The sequence below is a fragment of the Mirounga leonina genome, unplaced genomic scaffold (genome assembly GCF_011800145.1).
Source record: "Mirounga leonina isolate KUSES-001 unplaced genomic scaffold, KU_Mleo_1.0 Mir_376, whole genome shotgun sequence".
NCBI classification, from domain to species: Eukaryota; Metazoa; Chordata; class Mammalia; order Carnivora; family Phocidae; genus Mirounga; species Mirounga leonina.
In genome coordinates, this window is record NW_023270718.1 from 3,690,449 (window position 1) to 3,713,679 (window position 23,231).

The 23,231-nt window shown below is 60.0% G+C and overlaps 1 protein-coding gene across 1 annotated transcript; it reads right to left on the reverse strand.

The window, feature by feature from the left end:
* Positions 1-226: 226 nt before the first annotated feature.
* On the reverse strand, positions 227-22,765 carry NAPA (NSF attachment protein alpha). The gene is made up of 11 exons (XM_034986877.1): positions 22,527-22,765; positions 13,728-13,807; positions 11,096-11,212; positions 6,378-6,424; positions 5,217-5,294; positions 4,922-4,977; positions 4,742-4,826; positions 3,811-3,915; positions 2,664-2,732; positions 1,949-1,999; positions 227-1,005 (listed from the first exon to the last, which is right to left on the reverse strand). The coding sequence occupies exons 1-11, from the start codon at positions 22,622-22,624 to the stop codon at positions 904-906; spliced, it is 888 nt and encodes a 295-aa protein (XP_034842768.1). The 5' UTR covers positions 22,625-22,765; the 3' UTR covers positions 227-903.
* Between the last annotated feature and the right edge of the window lie 466 nt (positions 22,766-23,231).

A 23,231-nucleotide genomic window follows, 5' to 3' on the forward strand; every position in this document is an offset into this window, starting at 1 on the left:
GGCCATAGGATCAAGCCAGGCGCTCCCAGACTCCCGAGCCCACCCATCCCCAGGCCTCCCCCAGGACCCCTGACCCCAGCCCCATCTTCAGTTATGCTCGCCCTCTTCTTTCCCACCAAGTGTGCCCAGAGCCCAAGGCAGGTACCAGGAGGGGCAGGAAGACAGGACACCAGCCCTGAAGGGAGAAGGGGGCAGCAGAGTTGAGGAGGAAAAAGAGAGACTCATGCAAAGTGTTCTTTTTTATTTTCTTTCTTAGGCCAACTGCAGCTTCCGACCACAAAACCTCAAAGCACTACAGAAGGAGCAGATGTAGGGGTGGGTGCAGGGATGACCCTCTGAGCTCCAGGGCCTGCGGTCTATCCTGAGAGGTCAGGGCTGCAGGAGGCTGGGTGGGGGTTGGGGGGTGGGCCGGGGTCCCAGCACTGGAGGGGAAGGAGCCCACCCCCGTGGAGAGAGCAAATCTCAGCAGCTACATGTGCTCAGAGCTCGGCTGGAGGACAAGTGGGAACGACAGAAACCAGCCCCGTGCCTCAGCTGGTCAGGATATGGGGGACCAGATGCTGACCCCCACCCCTGGCAGCACCCACAGCAAATAAGTCTGTGTCAAAGAGTCTATGTTTTGGGGCAGAGAAGGGGCACCTTTGAGGGGCTTAAATAAATGGGTAGGAGGCGAGGGATGCAGCAAGAACAGAGGGGGACTGTCTGGCCAGCAGGCCTGGCCTCAGGGACCCAAAGCAGGGCTGAGCCCGCACTGTGGCTTGGGGAGACTCCTCTGCGGGAAGGGAAGGGAGGTCTCACAGCCAAGGTCTCAGCCCCACCTCTCTCTCTGGGCTCACGCGCTAGAGGGGCGCGGGGGTAGAGAAGACGGGGCAGGAAGACAGGTGCCAGGGGGCTGGGTGGGGCTTAGCGCAGGTCCTCCTCATCCCCCTGGATCGTCTTCTTGATGCGAAGCAGCATGGTGGTGAGCCACTGGTCCAGCCGGGAGATGGCATCGTACTCCTTCACCTGGGACACATGGGGAGGGGAAGGTGACAGTGGGGCCAGTCCCGTACCTGGTCCTGGCTCCCTGGCTCCCTCCTTGTCCCCAAGCCCAGAGTCTCTGGTCCCCAAATCCTCTACATGTGTCCCAGCCCGCCTCCCTGAGGAGGAGCAAAGGGAGGGGGCTCCCTCTAAGGCTGCCTTGAGAAAAAGAAAGGATGCTGCAGCATAAAACGGTCCAGCTTCCTGTTTCATGGGTGGGAAACAGGCCTGGAGATGTGAAGGCCTATTCCAAGCGCCACGGGGACGGGGCCAGAGGGAGAACCGAGCCCTGTCACCCTGCCCCGGCCCCGCTCCTCCCTTCTCTGTGGCTGAGCTTCCTGACGTCCTGCCACCGTCCGGGGCAGGATGGACTGGAGGGACTTTGGTCTCTGTCATTGTTGGTGGTGTAGGATTCCCGAGGGGCACCCAGGAGACAACACTTGACAGATGCAGTCTAGACGACTGGATTAGGACTGGAGCTGGGCCCAACCAAGTTCCGGATTGTTCAAAAGAGAGTAAGGAAAGGGAGACACACCTCTGTGGGGTGGTTCTACCAAGGAAGCTGGTGCCGGAAGGGGCCCCCCCCCTTCCACAACTCGTCTCTCTCCCTCCCTGCTCCTCCCAACTGCTCACCAAGGACACTCACTGGTGCAAAGACCTTGGCCTCCAGGGACAGACAGACATCAGGTCTGCCTCCCAGCTCTGCCCCTAAGGGATGGAGGATGAGTCTCCTCACCTCCCCCCAGTGCCATCATCTCTAATAGGGGGAGGACACCTCCCGTACCTCCGGGGCTCCCCGTGAGGATCCTGGAGTGACTGGAGAAAGGGATTCACAGCCAGGACGGGGGTCAGAGAAAGGGTGGGATTCATGGGAGAGTGTGTCTGTACAGGGCGCCCCCCACCCCTGCCCCCAGCCCCGGCCACTCACCGCCTCGGTGTAGCTGTCAATGTTCTGCTCCTCATGGGCATCTAACAATTTCTGCAAGAAGATGGCAGGCAGGGGTCAGGGACCAAGGCTGGCCTGAGGCCTGACCTGGATTAGACCCACACATACACCATCCTGCGGGGGGCAGGTCAGGGGGCTCCCGTGCTGGGAGGGAGGAAGGGGCTGGTTCCACCCCTGCCCGGTGTGTGTGTGTGTGTGCACGCGCGTGTGCATGCTCATGTGAGAAATCACACTGCCCCTACCTCCATCACCACCTGAGCCTTACTTCTCTCATCAAGAAAACAGAGGCCCAAATGAGGGAAAACAAAACAAAACCAAAAGACCTTTAAGAACTGCTGTACAGGGCGCCTGGGTGGCTCAGTTGGTTAAGCGACTGCCTTCGGCTCAGGTCATGATCCTGGAGTCCCGGGATCGAGTCCCGCATCGGGCTCCCTGCTCAGCGAGGAGCCTGTTTCTCCCTCTGACCCTCCCTCCTCTCATGCTCTATTTCATTCTCTCTCTCAAATAAATAAATAAAATCTTTAAAAAAAAAAAAAGAACTGCTGTACAAACCCTGATGATTATAGTAACCAGAGCCCAAGCCTCCAGGTGCCCCCCCACCTCCAACACCCCAGTCCTGGCTGAGCCCTCCAGGCCCAGAGGCAGGGAAGGGGCAGGGAAAGGGCGGGGAGAGGGCTGCAGAGCGCCCAGCACTCACTTTCATCAGCGTGCACTCCCGGGACCCAGAGAACGCGGGGAACAGCTCCTCATACTTCTGGACAGCAAGCTGGACATCGCCAGGGTGGAAGGAGGGAAGGGGACAAGCTAATGAAGATGGGCCACTGGAGCCACCGGCCTGGCAGCCAAGGGGATCTGAGACATGAGACATCTGGCCCCGGTCAGCACCCTGCGCCCCTCCCCCAGCCTCCAGTGTCACCTGGCTTTGTGCCTGGAGGGCACCTCTGTGGGGCTGTGCCCAGCCAAGCCTGCTGCAGAGACAGCTTGTGGGGACGAAGCAGCTGGGGGGGGGGGGGTGTCTCCCAGGCCAGTGCCCACGGTAGGGGGCAGATGACAACTGCCTCGTACGAGCCCATCCTACGTGCCAGGGCTGGTGCTGGGCGCTTCCCACATTTAACCATCACGTGGACCCAGGGAGGGTCGAATGACGGTGACCCCTATTCTGGAAGTGGGGAAGCGCACAACGACCTGCTCAGGGCACAGGGTACATGGGGGCGGGGACGCGAACCGGCCCGACGCCAGAGCCCAAGCTCTTACCCACAACGGGAGCAGGGGTGGTGGAGGGCAGTGCAGCTGGGGCCCCGGCAACGCTGCCCCCAGGAAAAGTCCAGCTCCCCCCTGGGCTGTTCCCCACCCCCTCGCCCAGCACGGACCCCTCTCTTGCCAAGCAGCCCTGAATATGGGTGGTGTGGGCGTGCATGCTATGGTTCTGATCATGACACTGGGAGTCAAAGACCTGGAATCCAGCCATGGGGCCTTGAATAAGGGTCTCTGGTCTCAGCCTCAGCGTCCTCATCCGTAGGACAGGGGACAGTGACGCTGACCTCAAGGAATGCAAATAAGGATTCAAAACATGCTCTCACTGAAGACAAGGCCTGGCACTGAGTGAGCCCGGAGCTGGATAAACTCAAAAGCGGCAGAGACTGGGCAGGTGACACCAGGGCCAGGAACACACCAGTGAGAGCACGCATTTCCTGTCTGCAGCTGTCGGGTGTCGGACGTGAGGGAGGGGCTCACCCCTATTAAGGAGTTAGAAGGTGACTTGGCCTAGTGATGGACACCACGCTCCGAGGTGGTCCCTGGGAGGTGGGGGAAGCTCTGGGCGGGCCCACGGGGCCCCAGCTCACCTTGGCATTGAGCATGTCGATGCAGAAGTGGCAGAGGGCCGCCTTGAAGAAGTAGTCCTTGGCGCTGTACTTGAGGAGGGGGCTGTCCATGGCGTTGGTCCCCACCTGTGACCATGTGGAGGCGGCACCATAAGCTTGGGGCAGGCAGCCAGAGGGCCAGGGTCACTGCCAGGCACCTGGGGGCCAGCTGGGAGCCACATGTGTGTCCCGGGGGGGGCCCTGCTAACCCGGAACCCCAAGGGCAGGGAGGCCAAGGACCAGCCCCAGGGAAGTCAGCTGGTGGTGTGTGGGCAGCCAAGGCCCAGGGTATGACAGGAGATGGGTGTTGCCACAGGGCTGAAGCCAGGTGTCCGTAGGCCCCGAAGCACCCACGACGCTGGGGAAGAGGCGGCCCCGCTGTCAGGCCCCATGGGAGGCTGGCACGCGGTGGGCAGAGGGACGGCAGGCTGCGGGAACATGAGAGGTGGCGCCCGCCCCCCTCTCCTCCAAGGCCAGCTGCCTGCCTTTCTCTTGGCCAAACTGAACCCACCAGGACAGCCTGGCCCGCCCAGCCCTCCCCACACAGCCCAGGGGAGCCTGCGCACCCACGTGACGTTCCCTCCCTGTCCCACCCACCACGTTCGGGACCATGCTTCCTGGCCCCCTTCCTGCAGGCTCCTCAGCTACCTCCGGCCACCCCAGGCCTCACTGATTCATTCCCTCCAGGACCCTGGGCCTCCCCAGAAGCTCCCTGTGAGAAGCGTATAGGGAGGGGGCGGTGAGACCGTGTGGGGTCATGGGTGGATAAAGGTTTAGCCAGCAAGGACAGGATGAGCGCCAGGGAGGTGATGGAGGGAGGCATGTGACAGAAGGCAGGGGGAGGGAGCATGGTGCAGACGTTGGGCGTGGCGCCCTCCCAGAGAGCAGGGCTCTGAGCCCCACCTGTCCCCACCTGTTCATAGATGTCAACAGCCTTCTGATACTGCTCCAGCTGAGCGGCATAACCAGCCACCTTCAGCAGACACTTGTTGGCTGAGCTGTGTGGGGTGGGCGGAGAAGACAGAGGTCGGTGGTGGCCTGGGGCTTACTGGGGCCTGGGGAGGACAGGGAGAGGGGAGCCTGCGGCCCGTACCTGTTGGATTCTTCCCCTTTGTAGTAGTCTGCAGACTGCTCGTAGTGGGCGATTGCCTGGGGGAGACACGGGGAAGGGGCAGAGGGCAAGGAGGTGGCAAGGTGACCGCTGTCCACCATGGGCCCGACCCTGGGGCCTTCACGCAAGTTCTGCCAATGCCCCACGCCCCTCTTCCAGTACTCAGACACCAGAAACCTCCCAAGTAGACAGAGCAGAGAGATGAACCCCAGTCCGAGGGGACCGGCCACTGTGGTCCTCCCCCACCGTTGGCCAGGCAGGGCCGACGGCCACTCACCTTCTCGATATCCACCAGCTCTGTCTCATAGATCTCGGCGATGGAGATGTGGTGCTTGGCCGCGATCGTGAATCGGCCCTGGGTGGGACACAGGGAGGGGCCCTCTGTGACAAGTGATGTCCCCAGCGCCCCACCCCAGCCTGCTCTTGCCCTTCTGGGTCCCCAAAGCTGGTGGGTCCCTGCCCCTTAGCCGCACCAGTGAGGTGTGCACAGAGGGTACCGAGAGCCAGGGGGGCATAGGCCTTTAACAGGAGGCTCGACTGAGAGGCCTGGGTCCAAGTGCCGCCCTGACGGGTTGACCCTAGGCACTTGCCTCCCCATTCAGCCTCCGTGTCCATCCTGTCCACAGGGACACGGGCAAACAAGGCAATGCCAAGGTCATGGGGGCACGGGTACCTGGTGAAGGGCCCGGCCTGGGGAAGCATTTGACAGATGGCCCACAGAGGTGGAAAGACCAGCCTAGAATTGCCTGGTAAAAGCTCTGGAGAAACCAGGCTGACGGGTGGGCATCCCTACTGCAGAGGGGACAGCCTTTCTTGGCCTCCCCCTGGCCCCCAGTGTGGCCATGGAAGCCGCCCCCGACCCAGGCCAACCCCCAGCTTCCCCCATAGACATGCACAGTTCTCCCGAAGGAGGCCTGGAGCTCCCAGAAGGGCTGAGCACAGGCCACCAGCCTCCCCGCAGTGGGTGTCCAGGTGCCTGGCCCTGCCGAGGGACATCAGGAAAGGGCGAAGCTCTGGGCTCAGCTACTCCTGTTTGTGGCCATGTGTCCCTGGGCAAGTCACGTCACTTGTCTGGGCCCCCCTTTCCTGTCACATGGGCGAATGGCAGGGAGGATTAAACCGCTAGCACTGTTCCATCTAGGATACTCCAGCATGGCCTGGGACCTGGCAGGGGAAGGGGTCCGACGAGACAGAGGCAGAGAGTGAAGGGCAAGTGGCAGAGTGGACAGGAGTCTGGTCCTGGCTCCCTGGCGGAGCTGCCCCTGGGCCTCCCCTATTATGGGGGTGCTCCCTGGGGCGGGGCAGGGGCTGGCCCAGGTGACCAGACTCCCGCAGCTCCCACTCCCCCTCACGCCTGCTCTTGGTGCCGAAGCTGGGACGGCAGGCTGGGGCAACATGGTGGGGCAGGAGCGGGGACAGGACGGGCAGCCACCCTTACCATGTCTGTGTAGATCTCGATTGCTCTCATCAAACAGTTAATGGCCTCTGGGGAGAGAAAAAGGGAGGTGTGGAGGAGAAATGAGAATGAGAAGTCACCTGGGCAGAAGTCAGGAGAGGGGGAGGCAGGGCTGTGCTCCCGTGGCTGGGCGGGGAGCTGAAGGGGTCCTTGAGCCGCAGGTAACGTGCTCAGAGCGGTGGATTGCAGGCCGTGACTTGCTGAGGGCTGTCACAGCGCCACCGCCTTCCCGGCGGCCCCAGGGACGGAACACAGACCGACAGCCAGCCTCCCATGGGCGTTCGGAGCCAGGCCAGCGAGGGCCCTACCCTCCACGACAAGAGGGGCTGGCAAGGGGACAGGGGGGACCAGAGGGGGCCGGGCCTGACATGTGAGGAACGCCCAGGTTTCACCGGGGCTCTGGCACCTCGGCACTGCCCCACGTCCCCTGCACCTGTCTGGCCTCCGTCTACAGCAGGAGGGGGCTGGACGCCGGGACACCCAGGTCCCCTGGGCTGGAATCTCCATCACGGTCTCCTGCCCACGTGTCTGCGTTCAGCAGAGCCCTCTGTTCTTGTCCCTTCCCCTGCCACCGGTCAGCTCCTCAAACCACAGGTCCCCCCAACACAGCAAACACCAGGAAGGCCCACGAGAGAAGAAATTCGGCTACCTTTGTGGTACTACCTCTTCCAAGACCTGAAATTTGGGTATGGCTTTTTTTTTTTTGACACGTTATTTGGAGGAGAGAGAGCAGCACGAGTGGGAGGCATTTTCTAGCAGACAGAGATGAGCTCTCAGGGTGGATTTTTAAAATGCATCTCCGAGGAAAAGGTGTTGGGGGAGGTGCGGGAGGGGAGGACAGAGAGCCCGGACAGAGCCAGGACTTGGGCTCTGAGCTGGGGCGGGGCTGCCAGTTCATCCTGCCGTCCAGGGCATCCAGCAGGCTCCTGGTCTGCCCCCCGGGGTCCCCACAGTCAGCCAGGCCCGCTGGGTGGAGAGGCCACGGAGAAGGGCCGCAGCTGGTACCTGCTCTTATGGGGCTGAAGGTCTCACTACCTGGGGTGGGGGGGGAACGGACATGTGAACAGAGGCTCTCAGCCTCGGACCTGTGGCTGGGCCTTCAGGGAGTCCACAAGCCCCCCTAAATTTACATGCGAAAGGTGGGTGTCTGTGAGCCCTCCTCTGAGGGAGGGAGGGCCTATAGGTTTGCTCCAATTCTGAAAGGCCTCCGGGGATGCCAGAAAGATTTAAAGAATGTACACCATTCGGTCAGGGTTTTGAGGCTGACAGCTGGAAGCCCGGGGCACCAGAGAAGAAAACAAGGTAAAGAGGAGGCAGAGGGAAAGAACGCACACAACAAATTATAGCCGGAAGACAGTCCGCTTGAACACAAGCACGTATTTTGAAACAGAGCATTTCTGAACTGATGAACCAGCAACGGGCTGGTTGCAAGAGGACGATAAGGCTGGTAAGGAGCTCGGGGGCTGGGCTGCAGGGAGGCGCCTCTGCACATCTAGCCCTGCTCCAGCCTCCATGCCGGTGGGGGGTGGGGGGGCGCCCTGTGGCCAGCAGGGAGACTCACCGGCTCCCTCTTCTGGGACGCCGGGGAGCCCCACCCGGCACCTGCGCGCTGAGGTGGCCCAGGCGGCTCCCAGGGAGATGAGCAGGGCCAGGAGGGGGACAGGCTGCGAGTTCCTCTCTGGCAGGACGCACTCTCCCACAGCGGCCGCCCCAGGCCTGCGGGGCCCCCCTGGCGCCGGAGCGCTGTTAGCACGGCATGGCCCTTGGGAGAGGCAGAGGGGGCAGGAGATCACTCCCAGGCAGCATCGCGGATTCACAGGGTTGAGTCCCCCTCACGTGGGCTCCTGGCTCGGGGACAGCCCAGCAAGTGCTGGTAGACCAGCCGCTGACACACGGGACACGGCAGGCTTATCTCCAGTCACCAGGCCCCCGGGGATGAGCGGCCAGAGCACCCCTGGATGAGATCCAGCTCTCTGCGGTCCAGAGCGGGGAGGGTGCTGGCTTAGGCACACTGGGAGCCGTGCAACCCAGGGCCCTCGCCCCACCTGCTGGGCTCCAGCGGCCAACGGGTCTGGCTGCCGTTTCCCACATCAATCCCAGGACTCAGCCCTCCTGGGTGCAACGGGGGCACAAGGCAGAGTCCCACAAGGAAGCGGACTGGGTTAGAGAACGCTACTGCCGCGTGTGGTTCGCAGGAGGCGCCCAGGAACGCGCGCATGCAGCCCAGGGCCCGGCTCAGGTGGCTGGGGTTAGAGGCCTCCCTGGCCTGAGTCCCTCCAGAGCAGCCGGTGGAGGCTGGGAAAGGCTGGGAAAGGCTGGGAAAGCCGGGAACCACCGACAGCTAGAGGCATCACATACCCCCCCCCCCCCCACCGCCCCCAGTCCACCATTCCAGGCAGACTCGCAGACAGAGCACGCTGACAGGTGCCAAATCCTTTCCTTCTACCCCGGCCGGCTCTGGCAGGCCTTCTGTGCGGGCTGGGCACCAGCTGCCTCTCGCGGGGAGGGCCCTCCAGGACTCCTGGAGGAGGTGGTGCTGACCCAGGACAGAGGCCTTCCAGGCGGCCGAGGGGACCAGCAAGGCCCCAGGGAGCTGGCCACCTGCTTGGGGAAGCCCGGTGGGGTTCCGAGTGGGCCCTCCAGCTCTGTTTTACAAGCCGAGTGGCCAAGGGGAGGAGGCCGGGCCTCTGATGGGGGCCACGGGCCACCCCTCATTAGAGATCTATCGCACGCCAGGTGCTGTGCTGGCCAAGCCTGTGCTTCTTCTCACACGTGGTCTCTGCCTTTACCAGACCAGGAAACTGAGGCCCAAAAGATGAAGTGATTGCCCGAGGTCACAGGGGAAGAGGCTCGGTCTAGACTCAGGAGACCACACGGAGCCACATGCTACATGAACCATTACCTGGGCGAGGAGTCCGTGAGGCGACGGTGCTGGGTCACTGCCCCGGTGCCCTCCCGCCCGCCCCCCTCAGCACCAAGAGCCTGGTGCTCCACCCAACGCACCCACTCCGGGCTGTGCCCAAAACAGGCTCCTCTCCGGGTCACTGCTCCTCTTGCTGCCTGAAAGGTCCTTCCCACCCCAGGCCCACCCCTCCCTCCCTGCCTCAGCTCCCGGGGCAGCAAGCCGTGCTTGCTGATCCCTGGAGACACCAAGCCGGCCTCTGGGGCCCCATGATGGCCACGTCAGCAGACCCAACGTGAGACACCCCTCACCCTCCGCACTTCCTGAGGCGGAGCACAGGGCCCCAGCACCCAACACACCCCCTGCAGAACCCTGCCTTGAGCTGGAAAAACTCAGGTCAAAAGCCACCGAAGGATTAAGGACGCACGCAACATCCCAGACGCAACATCGAGGAGCCGGTTGGGGGCCCATCCGAGGGACGTGCTCGGGTTTGTTTGAAGAGCCATGAAGGCTGGCACTCGACTTCTGCCCCAGAAACGAGTCCTTCCGGTCACCCCAGAGCAGCACAGACACTAGGGCGGCAATCCAGGAAGCCCAGTTCCCCAGGGAGCAGAGGGAAGGCTGGTGGTGGGGAAACGGGACACAGACGTCCCTGGGTGATTCGCGGTGGCCCTGGGTCCTCCTCACATGGCCGACACGGCCTGCTGCGGCCCACCCCGCCACAAGGCCTCCCCTCTGGTTCTCGCCGAGCCTGGGCCCACCGCGCGACCCCTCAAGCCAACCTCCGTGGGACACCCAGCTACACAGGCAGCGACTGGTCAAGTCTGGGGACACAGAGAAGCTACTTGGTCTACAGAGACCTAATCCCTGCCCAGGAACGACAGGTCGGTCCCCAGTGGTGGTAACGGATCCGCCAACAACTCGCCAGCACCAGGACGGGAACCGGTGCTTACCAAGCCTCGCAAACACCTCGGTGCCCAGCTGCAAACTGTCCTCTCTTGGGAAGGGCAGGTCTTTGTTCCAAGATGAGGCATCCCCCCCTTTTTTTTTTCTTAAAACATTCATGTATTCCCTATTCTCTCATGAGAGAATAGTAACAATAAATGGTTACCTAAAAAAAGTATCTTTGCTTGCTAAAATTAAAAAATCAGCAACCTGTGTCTGGCAGCGAGATGGAAAACAGAAATTAAAATTCCAGCTCCCTGAGACCCAAAATTCTGGTACCCACCGGGCTGCGCTTCTGCTTCGGGATAAGCCCGGTGGGACAAATGGTTTTCTCACCATGAGTCAGTCCCAAACCGGGCTTTTCTCCCCAGCGCTGCCTCATTTTAAGTAACTTGTTCTCTGGCAACTCCCATCTTGGGCTGTGTTCTGATTTCCCCCCCAGGGTGTAGGGAAGCCAGGTTAGGATAATTTCCGCTCCTTTTTCGGCAGCAACTCCTACCTGGCTGGTCTCAGAACCCCCTCCCACCCCCCTCTGCATGTTAATTCTGACAACAGAACAGATTTTCCTCTCTCCTTGGCATGCGGTGGGTCTGCAATGTAACTCCCACTCCCAAATGCTCCCCGGCTCTGGGAGGGAAGCGATCAGCTGCGCACACAAAGTAGCAGGGGGAGGCGGAGGCTTGGAGCGGGATGCAAATGCCAACCGGAAGGGAGCCAATTTCGAAGTTCAAGCGCAAGTGTCTCCCTGCCAGCCTGTGGCGCGTGTGTCCCTGGGGAGAACCGGCGCCTCACGGAAACCTGAGGACTTCTGTGGAAAGTGCTCAGCCGGCCCCCGAGACCCGTGGACGCTCACCTTGCGGGTCAGCTTTCTTGAAAGCGTTGCCGGCGTCCACAAAGCAGGTGGCCGCGTCGTGTTTGCTCTGGAGCTGCAGGTGCAGCCGGGCTGCCTGGCAGAAAGCGTTTCCGGCAGCTGGAACAGAGAAGAGCGAGCTCAGCCTTAGTGGGGCTCCGCTTGTCAGAAGCCACCCCGACGCTGGCCCGGGAGGGGCCTCTCCTCTCCTGAGAGTGCAGAGGGGGCTGGAGAGAGGAAGGGACTGGCCTGGCTCGGGGGGGGGGGGGGGTGCTGACGTGAAGGCCTCGCCCTGTCCACCTGAGGCCTCCTGACTCCTGGGCTGAGGCTCCTGAAGGTCCACGAGGTGGACACGGAGGGAGGAGGAAGCTGCCTCAGGGAGAGGCCCCTGAGCCCTGGGTATACAAAGAGAGAGCCAGGTGGGGGCCAGCTAAGATCCCATGGCCCTAATCTCAGCCTCTGCCAGTATTTCCAGGGCCACCCACTTCTAAAGATCCAAGGAGAAGGCAGACGGGGCCGAGAACTATGCAGGATACAGAAACTATCCCCAGTTGACCCCCGCAGTGGCCCCATGGGACAGCAGGAACTTGAGCGCACGGGGACAAGTGCCACTGGGCAAAGGGCGGTGCAGACCACATGGGAAGCCCAGTTTGACCAGTACTTGGCTGCAGGCGGTCATCCTGCACTGCTCCCAAGCCACTGTGGTCACCTGTCCGTCTCCTAAGTTGCCTGGCAGCTTGCAGAAGACAATGACCTGGCTCCTGCTCTGTGGCTGGAGAGCAGGGGTGGGACGGTCCTGATCGGAAGCTCCAACGCCCACCGCCAGCTCAGCCAACCCCCACCTGAGGCTCCACTGGCCTCCGTCCTCCTCCAGCCGCGTCAGAATCACAGAGTTCCGGAGCTGGAAGGAGACCAGAGGGTCTGGCCCCCTCCTGGAACTTCAGAGCAGCAGGAAAGACAAAGCAGCCCAGTTTCCATCATGTATGATTTATTACTTTTAAGGGCTCAAACGTGAGTGCAAAATTCCCAGAAAAGCAGTATTGTTGGGAGAAAAATGAAACACGGCCCTGGATTTTTGTTTGAATAGTTGGGGGTGGGGGTGGGAAGGAAGTAACACACTTTAGGGGCAAAGCGACATCTACGTGATTGAGAATTACTCTTTCTCTGATGGCGCCTTCTTAGTTTGGGAGCACGGAATTATACAGGGCACGTGGCTGTGTGCCCTATCTATTTGGTGAAAGCTCAGGAAAAACCCTTTTAGTTTCCAGGAAACTAAAAGTGTTCTCAGAAAATGAGGAGACTCCGTCTCACCGGGGCCTCCACCCTCTGCCTCCAGGGTCCCATTCCAGGCTGTGTCTCCTTCTGGTCAGAAAGTCCCTCCCAGGGTCCCAAACCCGTCTTTGCTGTCTTTGCTCCATTTCCTTGATCCAATCTCACTGAGGCTTGAGGCCGAGTCCTGCAATCAGCCCTGAGCAGCTCAACGCGCTAGATTTTCAAAGCTCTCCTCCAGGCCCTCAGGCAGCTCCCGACCAGCTCTTCCGGCCTCTCGGGCCTCTAGGAGCCCCTCCCTGCCTCGGTGGAGCTGGCCCAGCGCCAGTCTGACCACAACCTCGAAGCCAAGTCAGAGGAACTGCGACTCTGGTCTCACTCCGCCCACCGACATAGGTTCTGAGGGTCTCCGGAGGCGCATGACCTGGGATGGGGATGCCCTGTTCCAGGGGGAGGCCCTTGCAGCAGGTTGTGACAGTGTGTGAGAGCACAGAAGGCTCCGGCGGGCACCTCACAGCCACTCCTGCAGTTTGCTAATCTGCCGACCAGGGTCCCGGAAGAGCTCTCCTTGCACCCCGACGCGGGGAGGTGGGCTCGCAGGCATGACGAACACGGAGCTCGCGGCCACCACGTTTACTGAGTGCTGGCTGCCCCCAGTGGGGATGCCTGATCTCCATGAATGCCCACCGCGGCCCCACGGGGGTGGGACTGCCGCTGTCCCCGCTGTCGGACTCAGCAGGAGTTGGATTGGGAAGTCACCTGCCCGGGGTCCCACGGCCAGCCTGAGCCGTGCCACGAACCTCTGTCACTCCAGCAGCAAAGGCCCTGCAGCCACACAGAGGCCGCTCCGGACTCGGAGCTCTGCCTTCTGAGTTCTGGTTCTGTCCCTCACCACGGTGGCACCTCAGGCCCGGGGCTGAGCCAAGCCTCAGTCTCCAACAACGGGCATGTTAACAGTAGTGCCCCGACGATTCCATTCAATGCGCATGCTTGGCACTTAGGGGCGCGCTTGATAAATGGTTAAGGTGACTGCTGGAACCACGGGAATGGTCCGCTACGTCCAGCATTCAGACCTGATAAAAGCAGTAGGGAGGAGTTTCTGGGGAAACCGGACACTCGGAGTTTAAGGAGAAACCCCTCCAAGAGCTATCTGGATTCACTAATCTATTTATCCTTAGAGTCCTCTCGCCAAGGCCCTGTGGCCCAAGTAAAATGACCCAGTGGGCTCGAAGCGAGCCAATGGCAGGCCGACGGGCTTCCGGTGGCAGAGATGGCACGGCGAGCCCCAGAGCCAGGCCTTCAGGACTGGAAGTCAAGGGAGAAGAGGAGAAAGGAGCACGAAGGGGTTCTAGCAGAGATCACATACCACTCCAGTTTTTGGCCATTTTGAACATGTTTGCTGCTCTGGTGTAGATCTCACATGCTTCCTCTATTTTAGATGAGCCTCTGGGGAAAGAAGGGAAAAGGAGATGAGATGCACTAGTCTGGTAGTGAGGAGCAAGCCAGCGTTCTGTCCTGGTGACAGTGGAGATGTGCCCCTACCCCCCATAAGGCCTCTGTGAAGCCCACTGCAGCCCAGGCCTCTGCTGAGGGTTCAGGGGAGACCAAACCTGCGGCCCCTGCTCCCCCCACCCCCGGCACAAAGGCACACTCAACGCAGGCTGGCTGGGCCCTCCCTGGGGAGGCCTGGGTCACCCCCACTCCGCGGGGATGGGGTGGGGGAGGGGGAAGACTTCCCAACCTCCCAGTGAGCCCGGCCTCTGACGGCCTCTTCCATTTCTGCTCAGTGAATGCTGGTTCCCAGGCTCTATGCAAATTCCCCCACCGCCCCGCCAAGAGATTGCAAAGCATTCTGGGGGAGGAGCCCAGCTCTGGATGACTTGTCCATTCCCCAATGCCTGAAGCCCGTGCCTTACACGCCGCAGGTGTTCAGGGAAGACCTCTCCACCATAGGAGTATGCCGTTACTAATCCAGGACGGAGCGGATATACACAAACAACTAGACTTTCTTCTCTAAGGTGGGGTCTACAGAACTGTGGGGCCAGGTGCAAGAGACAAGATTTCCTCACCCTACACTCCTCCTTTGTACTGTCTGAACTTTCTTATCTTCTGCCTATTTTATCTGCTAAAGTGTATTTATATAGAACACAGATAAGATATATTTGTCTTTTTAAATATCAGGATTTACATTTGGTTCTATGGTCCAGCAGTGAGTTACATGTCTAGCCATCTACCGCAAGAAACTAAGCAGAAGCGGTATAAGGATGTTCAGTGCAGGATTATTTAAAATGGCAAAACTACCTTCAAAGAACTTACTGTGCCAGAGTAGGGGCCTGAGAGATACGCAGCAGTACTTAAAAAAAAATCAAAGAGCATTCTGCTTAGGCAGCTTTACTCTGCCCTCCTGAGATCTCCAAGCGGTGCATCGGAAGCTCTTCCGGAACTGGGGGGCCCCTTCATGAGTACCTTGTCTGTGAGTCCCCACCATGTCTCTGTCCTTCCACCTCCAAGAATGCAACCCGCCTCAGCTCATGAGCTCTGTGGTCTCTGCAACTGTTCAAACACCCATGGCCCACATAAACCAGTAGGAAAAAACCCTACATGCTGAGTTCTACCAAATGGATTTCGGATCCTCTCTTCGCTGACATCAATCAGTGTTTTGTGTCGAACGAGGAGAAAAGGGAGGCATTTTCCAATAGAAAGCCAAACAAATCATCGTTCCTGTCCCCCCGACCCATGTCCACTGGCCCTGGAAATCGGCCAGCCCCCGCTGCAGCTGTGGAGAGCCTCCGGGATAATTTTGGGAGTCGTGTTCACAGCGTTCCTTCCTTCAGTCCATTCCTTTGAATCACTGGAGCTGCTAGTTACAGTGATCACACCAGGTCCCCCAGGCACCCTCCTGGAAGATTTCACTCAGTAGGTCTGGGTGGGGCCTGGAATAAGGCTTTTCAAACAATGGGCCCAGATGAATCAGAAAGCTCAGGTGAGTTTGGGAGGAAAAAGCTGATGTAGACCCACCCCAGCGACCCCTTCAGGCTGTTTCCGTTTGTAAATATACCCCAGGGCAGGCCAGCTGGCTGGCTAGGACTGGAATCTCAGCCTCATGAATCCACATCACGGGAGCTAAGTTTCTTCTTAGCTGAAAAGTCTCTGCCTTCTGGGGCTGTGCTGATGTGGTCTCCCCTACCCTCCGCTGTTCCACAGGAAGTGGCCCCCTGGGGAATGCACTCCTATGCTCACTCTGCTGGGTCGCAGGGTCTTCCCTGGCCAGCCTCACCCCAGCTGGCCCAACACACCTTGGGCTCGGGGCCCCTGCTTGGAGTGACCTCTTTAGAACCCACTCCTGGCCTTGGAGAGGTGAGGAACTTCACAGGCAGTAGGGGGGGACGTTCTCTAGAACGTTCTCTGACTTAAAGGGGATGGATGCGTTCACAGACCGAAGTCATGTCTCCCCGCTCCTTGGATCCCCTAGCTCATCCTTCCCTTCCTTGTGGGAACAACGAAGTCCTATCCAGATTGAGCCAGTCTCTGAAAAACCTCAGGCTCCTGGATGAGCAGAAACGGCTTGTCCCACCGAGAGGCCCAAAGCGGGGTGATCGACAATGAACAAAGTCAGCCCCAGCTGGTTTGTTTCAGCTCGGTGGGACAGTGTGAACACAGCACACAAAGGCTGTCAGCTGCCGGGCTGCAATTCTGTGATCCCAGGCCAGCCCTGCGCTGGGTCAGTGATTCTAACTGCAGAGTGGGAAAACCAGAGGGATTAATGTCTGTTCAGGCCTGCCTCCTCCCTCCTCTCCGGACTTGGGTCCTGGCCATTTCCATGCCAGATGATGATCGGGGAATCTCTGGAGTTCCATTGTCTCCTTTAAGAGATGGGAGTGGAGTTCCCAGAGGGGGACAGGTGACTCGTCCTGGGTCACTGGCAGATCTTGAGACAGAAGCCCTTCCCACATCCACTCATTCACCTGGGGAACAAATGTGAGCATTTATTACGTGCCAGACGCTGCAGATACTAGCAGTAAACCATGGAGAAAGACCTGGCTCTCAGTAAACAGGAAATCAGCAAGGTGATTTCTGAGTGAGTAAGCACTGGAGGCCCTGGGGGAAGAGGGGCCTCTCTGGATGGGCAGATCCAGGCCGCCGCTGTGAGGATGTGACAGTCAAGCTCGGTCCTCAAAGACAACTAAGGAGCCACCGACAGAAAGAGGGAGGAGCACTCCAGAGGGCAGTCACAGCATGTGCAAAGGCCCTAGGACACCAACAGGCGTGGCCAGTTCAGAACAGCAGCGCCCCGGCTGGCTCCGGTGCAGGGAAGGGTAGGAAATGAGGCCAGAGAGGCAGGTGGGGGACCCCCATACTGGAGGCCAGGGGAAGGGGTGAGGCCCTATCATACCATAACAGGCAGGTTTCTGCCAGGGCCAGCGACCAGAAGGAGGAAGTCCCCAGCTCCAGTGCTCTACCAAGCTGCCTCCCCGCAGGATAAATCTGCAGTTTACCACAGGACTTCTCCCCGAGGTCAAGGCGGCTCTCAGAGCACTCATCGGACAGTGGCAAACTCCCTTCAAGGAAGAAACCAGGCCTCCTCCAATGCCTCCTGCAGGAGATCCAGAAAAGCTAGTTGGGCCTGCCTCTCACGAAGAGCCCAGTGGCAGCACAGGCGACAGCTGACGGTCCCTCCCCCACTGACCTCCCCCGAGCTGCCTCTGCTTAGCGGCTCCAGCTCCGAGTCAGGCCGGGAATAGAGGGAACTGGTTTGGGCCAGCCTGGTGCAGGGCTGTCTATAATTACCCACTCGGCTCTGCTTTCTGCCCCCTCCCCAGGCGGAGGAAGCAGTCTCAGGGCTCCCAGGCACAGCCACCAACCTCCAGCGACTGCCATATGGAGAGGCGCGCGCGGTGCCAGCGACGCACAGACGGCCCGGTGGGCCCCGGGCCAGGGGGGTCTGCAGGGCAGAGTCTCAGCCTCCCTCCCTCCCTCCTCCACCCCCTGGGCACCTTCTGGCTCCCGGAAACATGCCACCCGGCCCACCGGCACTCTCCTAAGGGCTGCAAAGGGCAGGGCGGATGGAGTGATTCCCATTGTAGGTCCTCGACCCTCCCTGGCCCTCCTGTGCCTCCTGAAGGCCGCAGCCACTGCCCCTCAGTCCTGTCCTGTTTCTCTGCTTCTCCAGTGTCCCGGGTGGGCAAGAAGGGACCCCAGGGCCTGTCCCACCCTTACCGTGTCTCAACATTCTACCCACCTCCTTCACGTGATTAGAATGGCCTGGTAGGAGCGCAGAGTTCTTCACAGTAACGCTCTGGGTATTACCCCTGCTCCACCGAGGAGGAAGCTGGGGCTCAGAGGGGTTAAGGGGCCTGCCCACACTTATGCTGCCAGAAAGTGGCAGGGCCCAGAAACAGGACTCAGGCCTGGAGATCAAGTGCTGCCTTGCGTCTCACTCACTCAGTGACCTGGGAAGCTTCCTTCCCCACGTCCAAGGGTCTTCTGGAAAACGAGAAGGTGGACAAGGTCCCTGCCTGCTCTCACCTCTGTTCTAGATTAAACAGCCAACGCTGTGCAGATTTCCCTCCCCTGATGAGCAGACGCTGCTCTCTGCTGGAGCTGCGCTGAGCACGCCCTAGGCAAGGGAGGGAGTTAAACCAGCCCCCCACAGAGGCCCCTGTCCGTGCTGCAGGCCGAAGGAACGTTAGAGAACATGAAGGTCCACCTGGCCCAGGGAGCAGGCGGCCACCAGCCCTCTTCCTCTGCTGACTGCACTGAGCTGTCAGAGAGCTGCGGGATCCCCCGGCATCTCCTCCCGCACCCCCTGCAAGGCTAAGCCCTTCACCGCCCCCCCTGCTCAGTAGTGCACCCCCTCACCCCGGCCTGATGGGTATGGCCTCCTGTGGGGCAGGGCCTGGGCGCCCCCCCGCCACAGTGTGCACACAGGCCCCAGGAACGACTGAAGACTAAAGTTGTTATGCGTTAACGGCTGGGTTCTTTTTTTTTTTTTTTTTTTAAGATTTTATTTATTTATTTGACAGAGAGAGACACAGCGAGAGAGGGAACACAAGCAGGGGGAGTGGGAGAGGGAGAAGCAGGCTTCCCGCTGAGCAGGGAGCCCGATGCGGGGCTCGATCCCAGGACCCTGGGATCATGACCTGAGCCAAAGGCAGACGCTTAACGACTGAGCCACCCAGGCGCCCCTAACGGCTGGGTTCTGCAACCACCCCAGGTCACTCTTGTGACACTCTCGTGACACGTCTGTAACGGGTTTCTACAGAACAGACCTGGGGGCCAAGGGAGGGGCTGAGGCCAGTTTCGGGCACTTTGATAACGGCGTGACTTCGGGCTGGTGATCAGCAGAGCCTCAGTTGCTTTATCTGTAAAATGGGAGACAGGAGCCAATCCGGGAAGCAGGCTGTGGGGATTAGAGAAGACGTATGCGCCGTACCCAGCACGAAGGGCAGAGCAGAACAGGTGCTCAAACGGCTGCTATTATGTGAAGGAGGAGAAACATGCTCTGAGGGCTGCCGGCCACCTGGCAAGGGGAATTCTAGAGTCACGAGGGCTTGGTGGAAAATCGAGGACTGCAGTTAGGCCTGGGCTCGAATGCAGGCTTGTGGCTTGCACGTCCCGGGTCCCTCCGTGACCCAGGAGGAGACGCCGTCCCTGGTGGCGCTGCTGGGGGCCCTCGCAATCTTGCAGGTAGCACCTAGGAGAGTGTCTGCCCCATGGCAGGCGCTCAGCTTGGCTCTTATCAGGCTGGCAGAGAGGGCATGTTCTAGAACTGTTTACCTATTTCCACTCTCAGCATGAGCTTTATCTCCCCTGCCCCCAGGCTGGCGAGGTGGCACCCTCCTCTGATTTCCACAGAGCCCTGGGCCTCCAGCCTCCCCACCGCCCTTACTACATCCTGCGGACAGTGCTTATTTCTGGGCCACTGCCTTCCTGACAGTAAGCTCAATGGGGGTGGGGAGGGGGCACGCCTGCGCACGGTGGGGTGGGTACTCCTCTAGTTCTCCTACTGATGCCCCTCCGCACCCCAACAAGATGACTTCACTGCAGCTCAAGAACTGAACGCGTTTCCTTTCCTTAATAGATGTTTCCGAAAGACCTCGGTCTCTCAGCTGTCCTGTCCCAAACAGGAGCACTGGAAGCTCTGTACAACCAGGCGGCAAAGTCCCCTCCATCGAGAAAGGCAGAACCCTGGGACTGCAGCAAAATGATGGCCGGGGTACCCCCAAACCTTGCATCCCCTCAGGAAGGGCTCCACTCTGACACTAGGCGAGGGACGCCCGAGTTTTCAGCCATGGAGCCTGGCAGGGGCAGGGCGCTCTGAGTGGCCACAGTGATCGCCGGAAACAGGCGGCCGGTCAGGTTGGGCTCGTGCAGGCTCTGCAGTGGAAGGTGGTCCAAAGCACAGCTGGAAGCTACGGTTCCCACACGGGGCTTGGCTAAGGGCCCACCCACCCTACCCAGGCAGCCATTCTTCCCCTACAAAAGCCAGCCTCCAGCGCTCCTGGGGGTTGCAGGTGCCTGCAGGCAGTTTAAACAGGACCTGATTGGTCAGGACCTGATTCCATCTTTAGGAACAGGCTCTCGGTCTACGGAACACCCTATCATCCCTGTTTCTCTGGCGCCTCCCACCCAACTTACAGTAACAGCACTTAATGATAACAGTGAGCACTTAAATGCTTACCAGGGCCGGGCGCTGTGTGCTCATCACTTCACAAGCACGTTCTCCGTTTCTCTTTAGGACCACCCCATGAAGTAGGTATTACTATGATTTTCATTTCACACATGCAGAAACTTCCTATCAACGTTGGTATCCAAGTGGAAAAGTTTTTGTCTTGGATGTCGGTAGGCGGGGGTTGGGGGGTGAAGGTGGAGGTGTCAGGGATGAGGACAAGCCCCAGGGAACACAACCACTGTTTAGAACTCGTACCATTCCAGAGGGAGCACAGCGGGGAAGTCTGTGGATCCATCTGAAGCCTCAGGGCAGGAAGAAGAAGGCATACCTCCCCTCCCCTTTCCTGCGGTTTCACTGTGCTTTACTCAGGAACTCTCCATCTTTTTGCTTCCAGAGAGAAGTCTGGGCTGCCCACCCCCCATTCCCTACAGCTCCCTGCCGCAGGGGCATGTGCTCTGGCTGGGGACTTGAGGGAGGAGGAGGGAGCCAGAGGGAAGGTACACAAGGAGCTCGGATCTACTAACTGGCTGGTACTGCCTCCCCCGCGGGCCGCTGGTGCCCAAAAGTCCTCTAGTGTCTGGGAGCCCAGAAACAGTGAAGAACAAAGAAGGCCCTAACATCCAAGGATTCGGGCTTGCCCCAGATCCCAGGTGGGCGCTATCCTACTTGGCCCTCTGACATGACCAGAGACCTCTCAGTTTGCAAGGTTACTGCTGAGGTTTCTGAAAGGGGAGGGAAAAGCACGAGGGACAAGCTGAGCCCCAACACTCCCTTCTCCGGTCCCTGAAGCCACTGGGGTCTGTAAGAAAAGGCAGCTGTGAGATGCTGAACACATGAAACCCCAGCTCCAGAGGGGAGGAGGTGCCCGGAGTGGCTGCTGGCCAAGAGGAGTCCTCTGGGCTGACCTGTCGCCACACTCCCTGCTCTCAGACGGACAGGTTCCCGTCAGTACCTCTGCCCTCTGCTCTCGCCTTGCCCACTCCCCTCTCAGCACCATCTCAACTGCTTTTGGAGCTGGAAGGGACTGGGATGAATACACCGGCTCTTTCACTTAAATGTCTGGAGAAAACTGCCATGTGGGGCAGGGAGGGAGGAGGAGTTATAGGGTAGGAGCCCCCTGAGACACCGAAGTCTGCCAACATCCTTCCTAAGTGTTGTGTCCAGAAATGGGCACGAGCCTCGGGGAGAAATGAGTGTGGCAGCAAAGACAGCTCTGGGATCAGACAGGCCCAGGTCTCCCACTTACTGAGGAATCAGGCAAGCAAGTCTGTCCACCTCCACAGGGATGTTGTGAGGATTCAATGCAAGGACACAGGTAAGGTGCCTGAGCCAGGTCTGACTCAGAACCAGAGCACTTAATAAATATTATCTGGTATTACTACCATGACTGCCTTCACTCTCCCCCCACCAGCTGCTGCAGTCCTTTCCAAAAGGCCAATGGGAACTCTCCAAGAACGGCCCTGTTATGCACTGAATGTGTCCTCTCAAGATTCATGTGTCGAGATCCTAACCTCCAAGATGACAGTACGCGGAGATGGGGGCCTTTGGGAAGAAATTAGGTTGCGAGGCAGAGCCCTCCTGACTGGGATAAGTGCCTTTACAAAAGAGACTCCAGAGCGCTAGTTCTCCCCTTCCATCCCCTGCTTCCACAATGTGAGGACACAGTGACAAGTCCCCTCGGAGAACGCAGGCCCTCATCAGACACGAAATCTGCCAACACCCAGATCTTGGGACTTCCAGCCTCCAAACTGTTAGAAATAAATTTCTGATGTTTGTAAGCCACCCGTTCTAGGGTACTTTGTCATAGCGACCCAGACAAACTAAGACGGCCCCCATTTAAAATCCTCAATGCTCTCCAGCACCTCAAGTCCAAGGTTCTTTCTCCAGTTCATGCAGCCTTCTCTCAGGCACCCTCACACACCTCAGACCTGGGCTCATCACTCCCAGGATCACCTTAGCCCTGACTCCCTCAGCCCCATCGCCCAGAGCTCATGCAAATCCACTGCGGTTCGCCTTGGAAAGGTCAATCCGCTGGGCAGGTGTCCTCGGTCCCGGGCCCCGCCGTGCCCATCAGGGACCCTTCAGACAGGTTCTCTTAGAACTCCCAAAGACTCTGACCTGGCTGCCCTCCCACTCCAGTCCCCTTCGGGGCCTCAGACCGTGCTGCCAAGGCCCAGGTTCTCCTCCGGCCTCTTGGCCCATCTTCAGCTTGGGTCCCCTACCGCCTCAAGACGGTGCGGCCTCGGTTTGGGTGCCCTCCGCCCAGGGCCCTCCCAACACCTCAAACCATCTCCCCTCCAACCGTGTTGCCACTGCCTGGGCCCCCTGCCCTTAGCCTGGGTCCCCCTCCGCTACTTTAGACCCCGGCACCTCCTCCCGGTATCCCCTCCGTTCTCTAGGCTCGAGCCGTGCGACTCCGCCCCGCCGCTTCAGGCCATGACTCCTTCGTCCCCTCAGTGGAGGTCCCAGCCCACCCCTCGGCGTGGTTCTCACCCAAAGAGGCCCGAGAAGAAGGACTGCGAGTTCTTCACTTTGCGCTCCGCCTCGGCCAGCAGTGCCATCGCCTCCGCTTCTTTCCCGGAGTTGTCCATGGCGGCCGCAAAGGTGCTCAGCAAACCGCCCGACCCGGGCCCGCGGGGGACTCGGCAGAGGCCCGGCCGCGGTAGACAGGCCGGGGGAGCTTACAGGGCTGCGTTGACGTCGCACCGGCACGCACCCCCCCACCCCGCTGCCCGGCACCATGTGATGTGCGCCGGCCAACCAGCGATCTGGTAGGGAGGTGCGCGCCCTGCCGGCCACGCCCCCGCCAGCCGCCGACCCCGCCCCGTGACTCACGGCCGCCAATCGGCGACGCGATGTTTCAACGCTTGCGCATACTTCCGCGTAGGACACTCCACTCTTCCTGGTGCGCTCTACGGCACTCCACGTGATTCGCATAAGCCAATCGTAGTCCCTACCATCAAAGACTCGTCCCGAGGTGGGGCTTCTGCTCCACCAGTCAGCAGGATCCCCCGTCTCAGCCCGTACCTCCCCGCGGAACTTGCGCCCCAGTCAGCTGACCATTGACCCTCACATGACAGCTCCCGGCCCCGGCCGGAAGATACGCCCCGCCCTCCTCCGGGTTTGACAGGTGTCCTGCGCACAGCTCAGTCCCCGCCTCCGCCCCGTAACTCGCGCGTTCTTCGCTAGGAGAGCCGT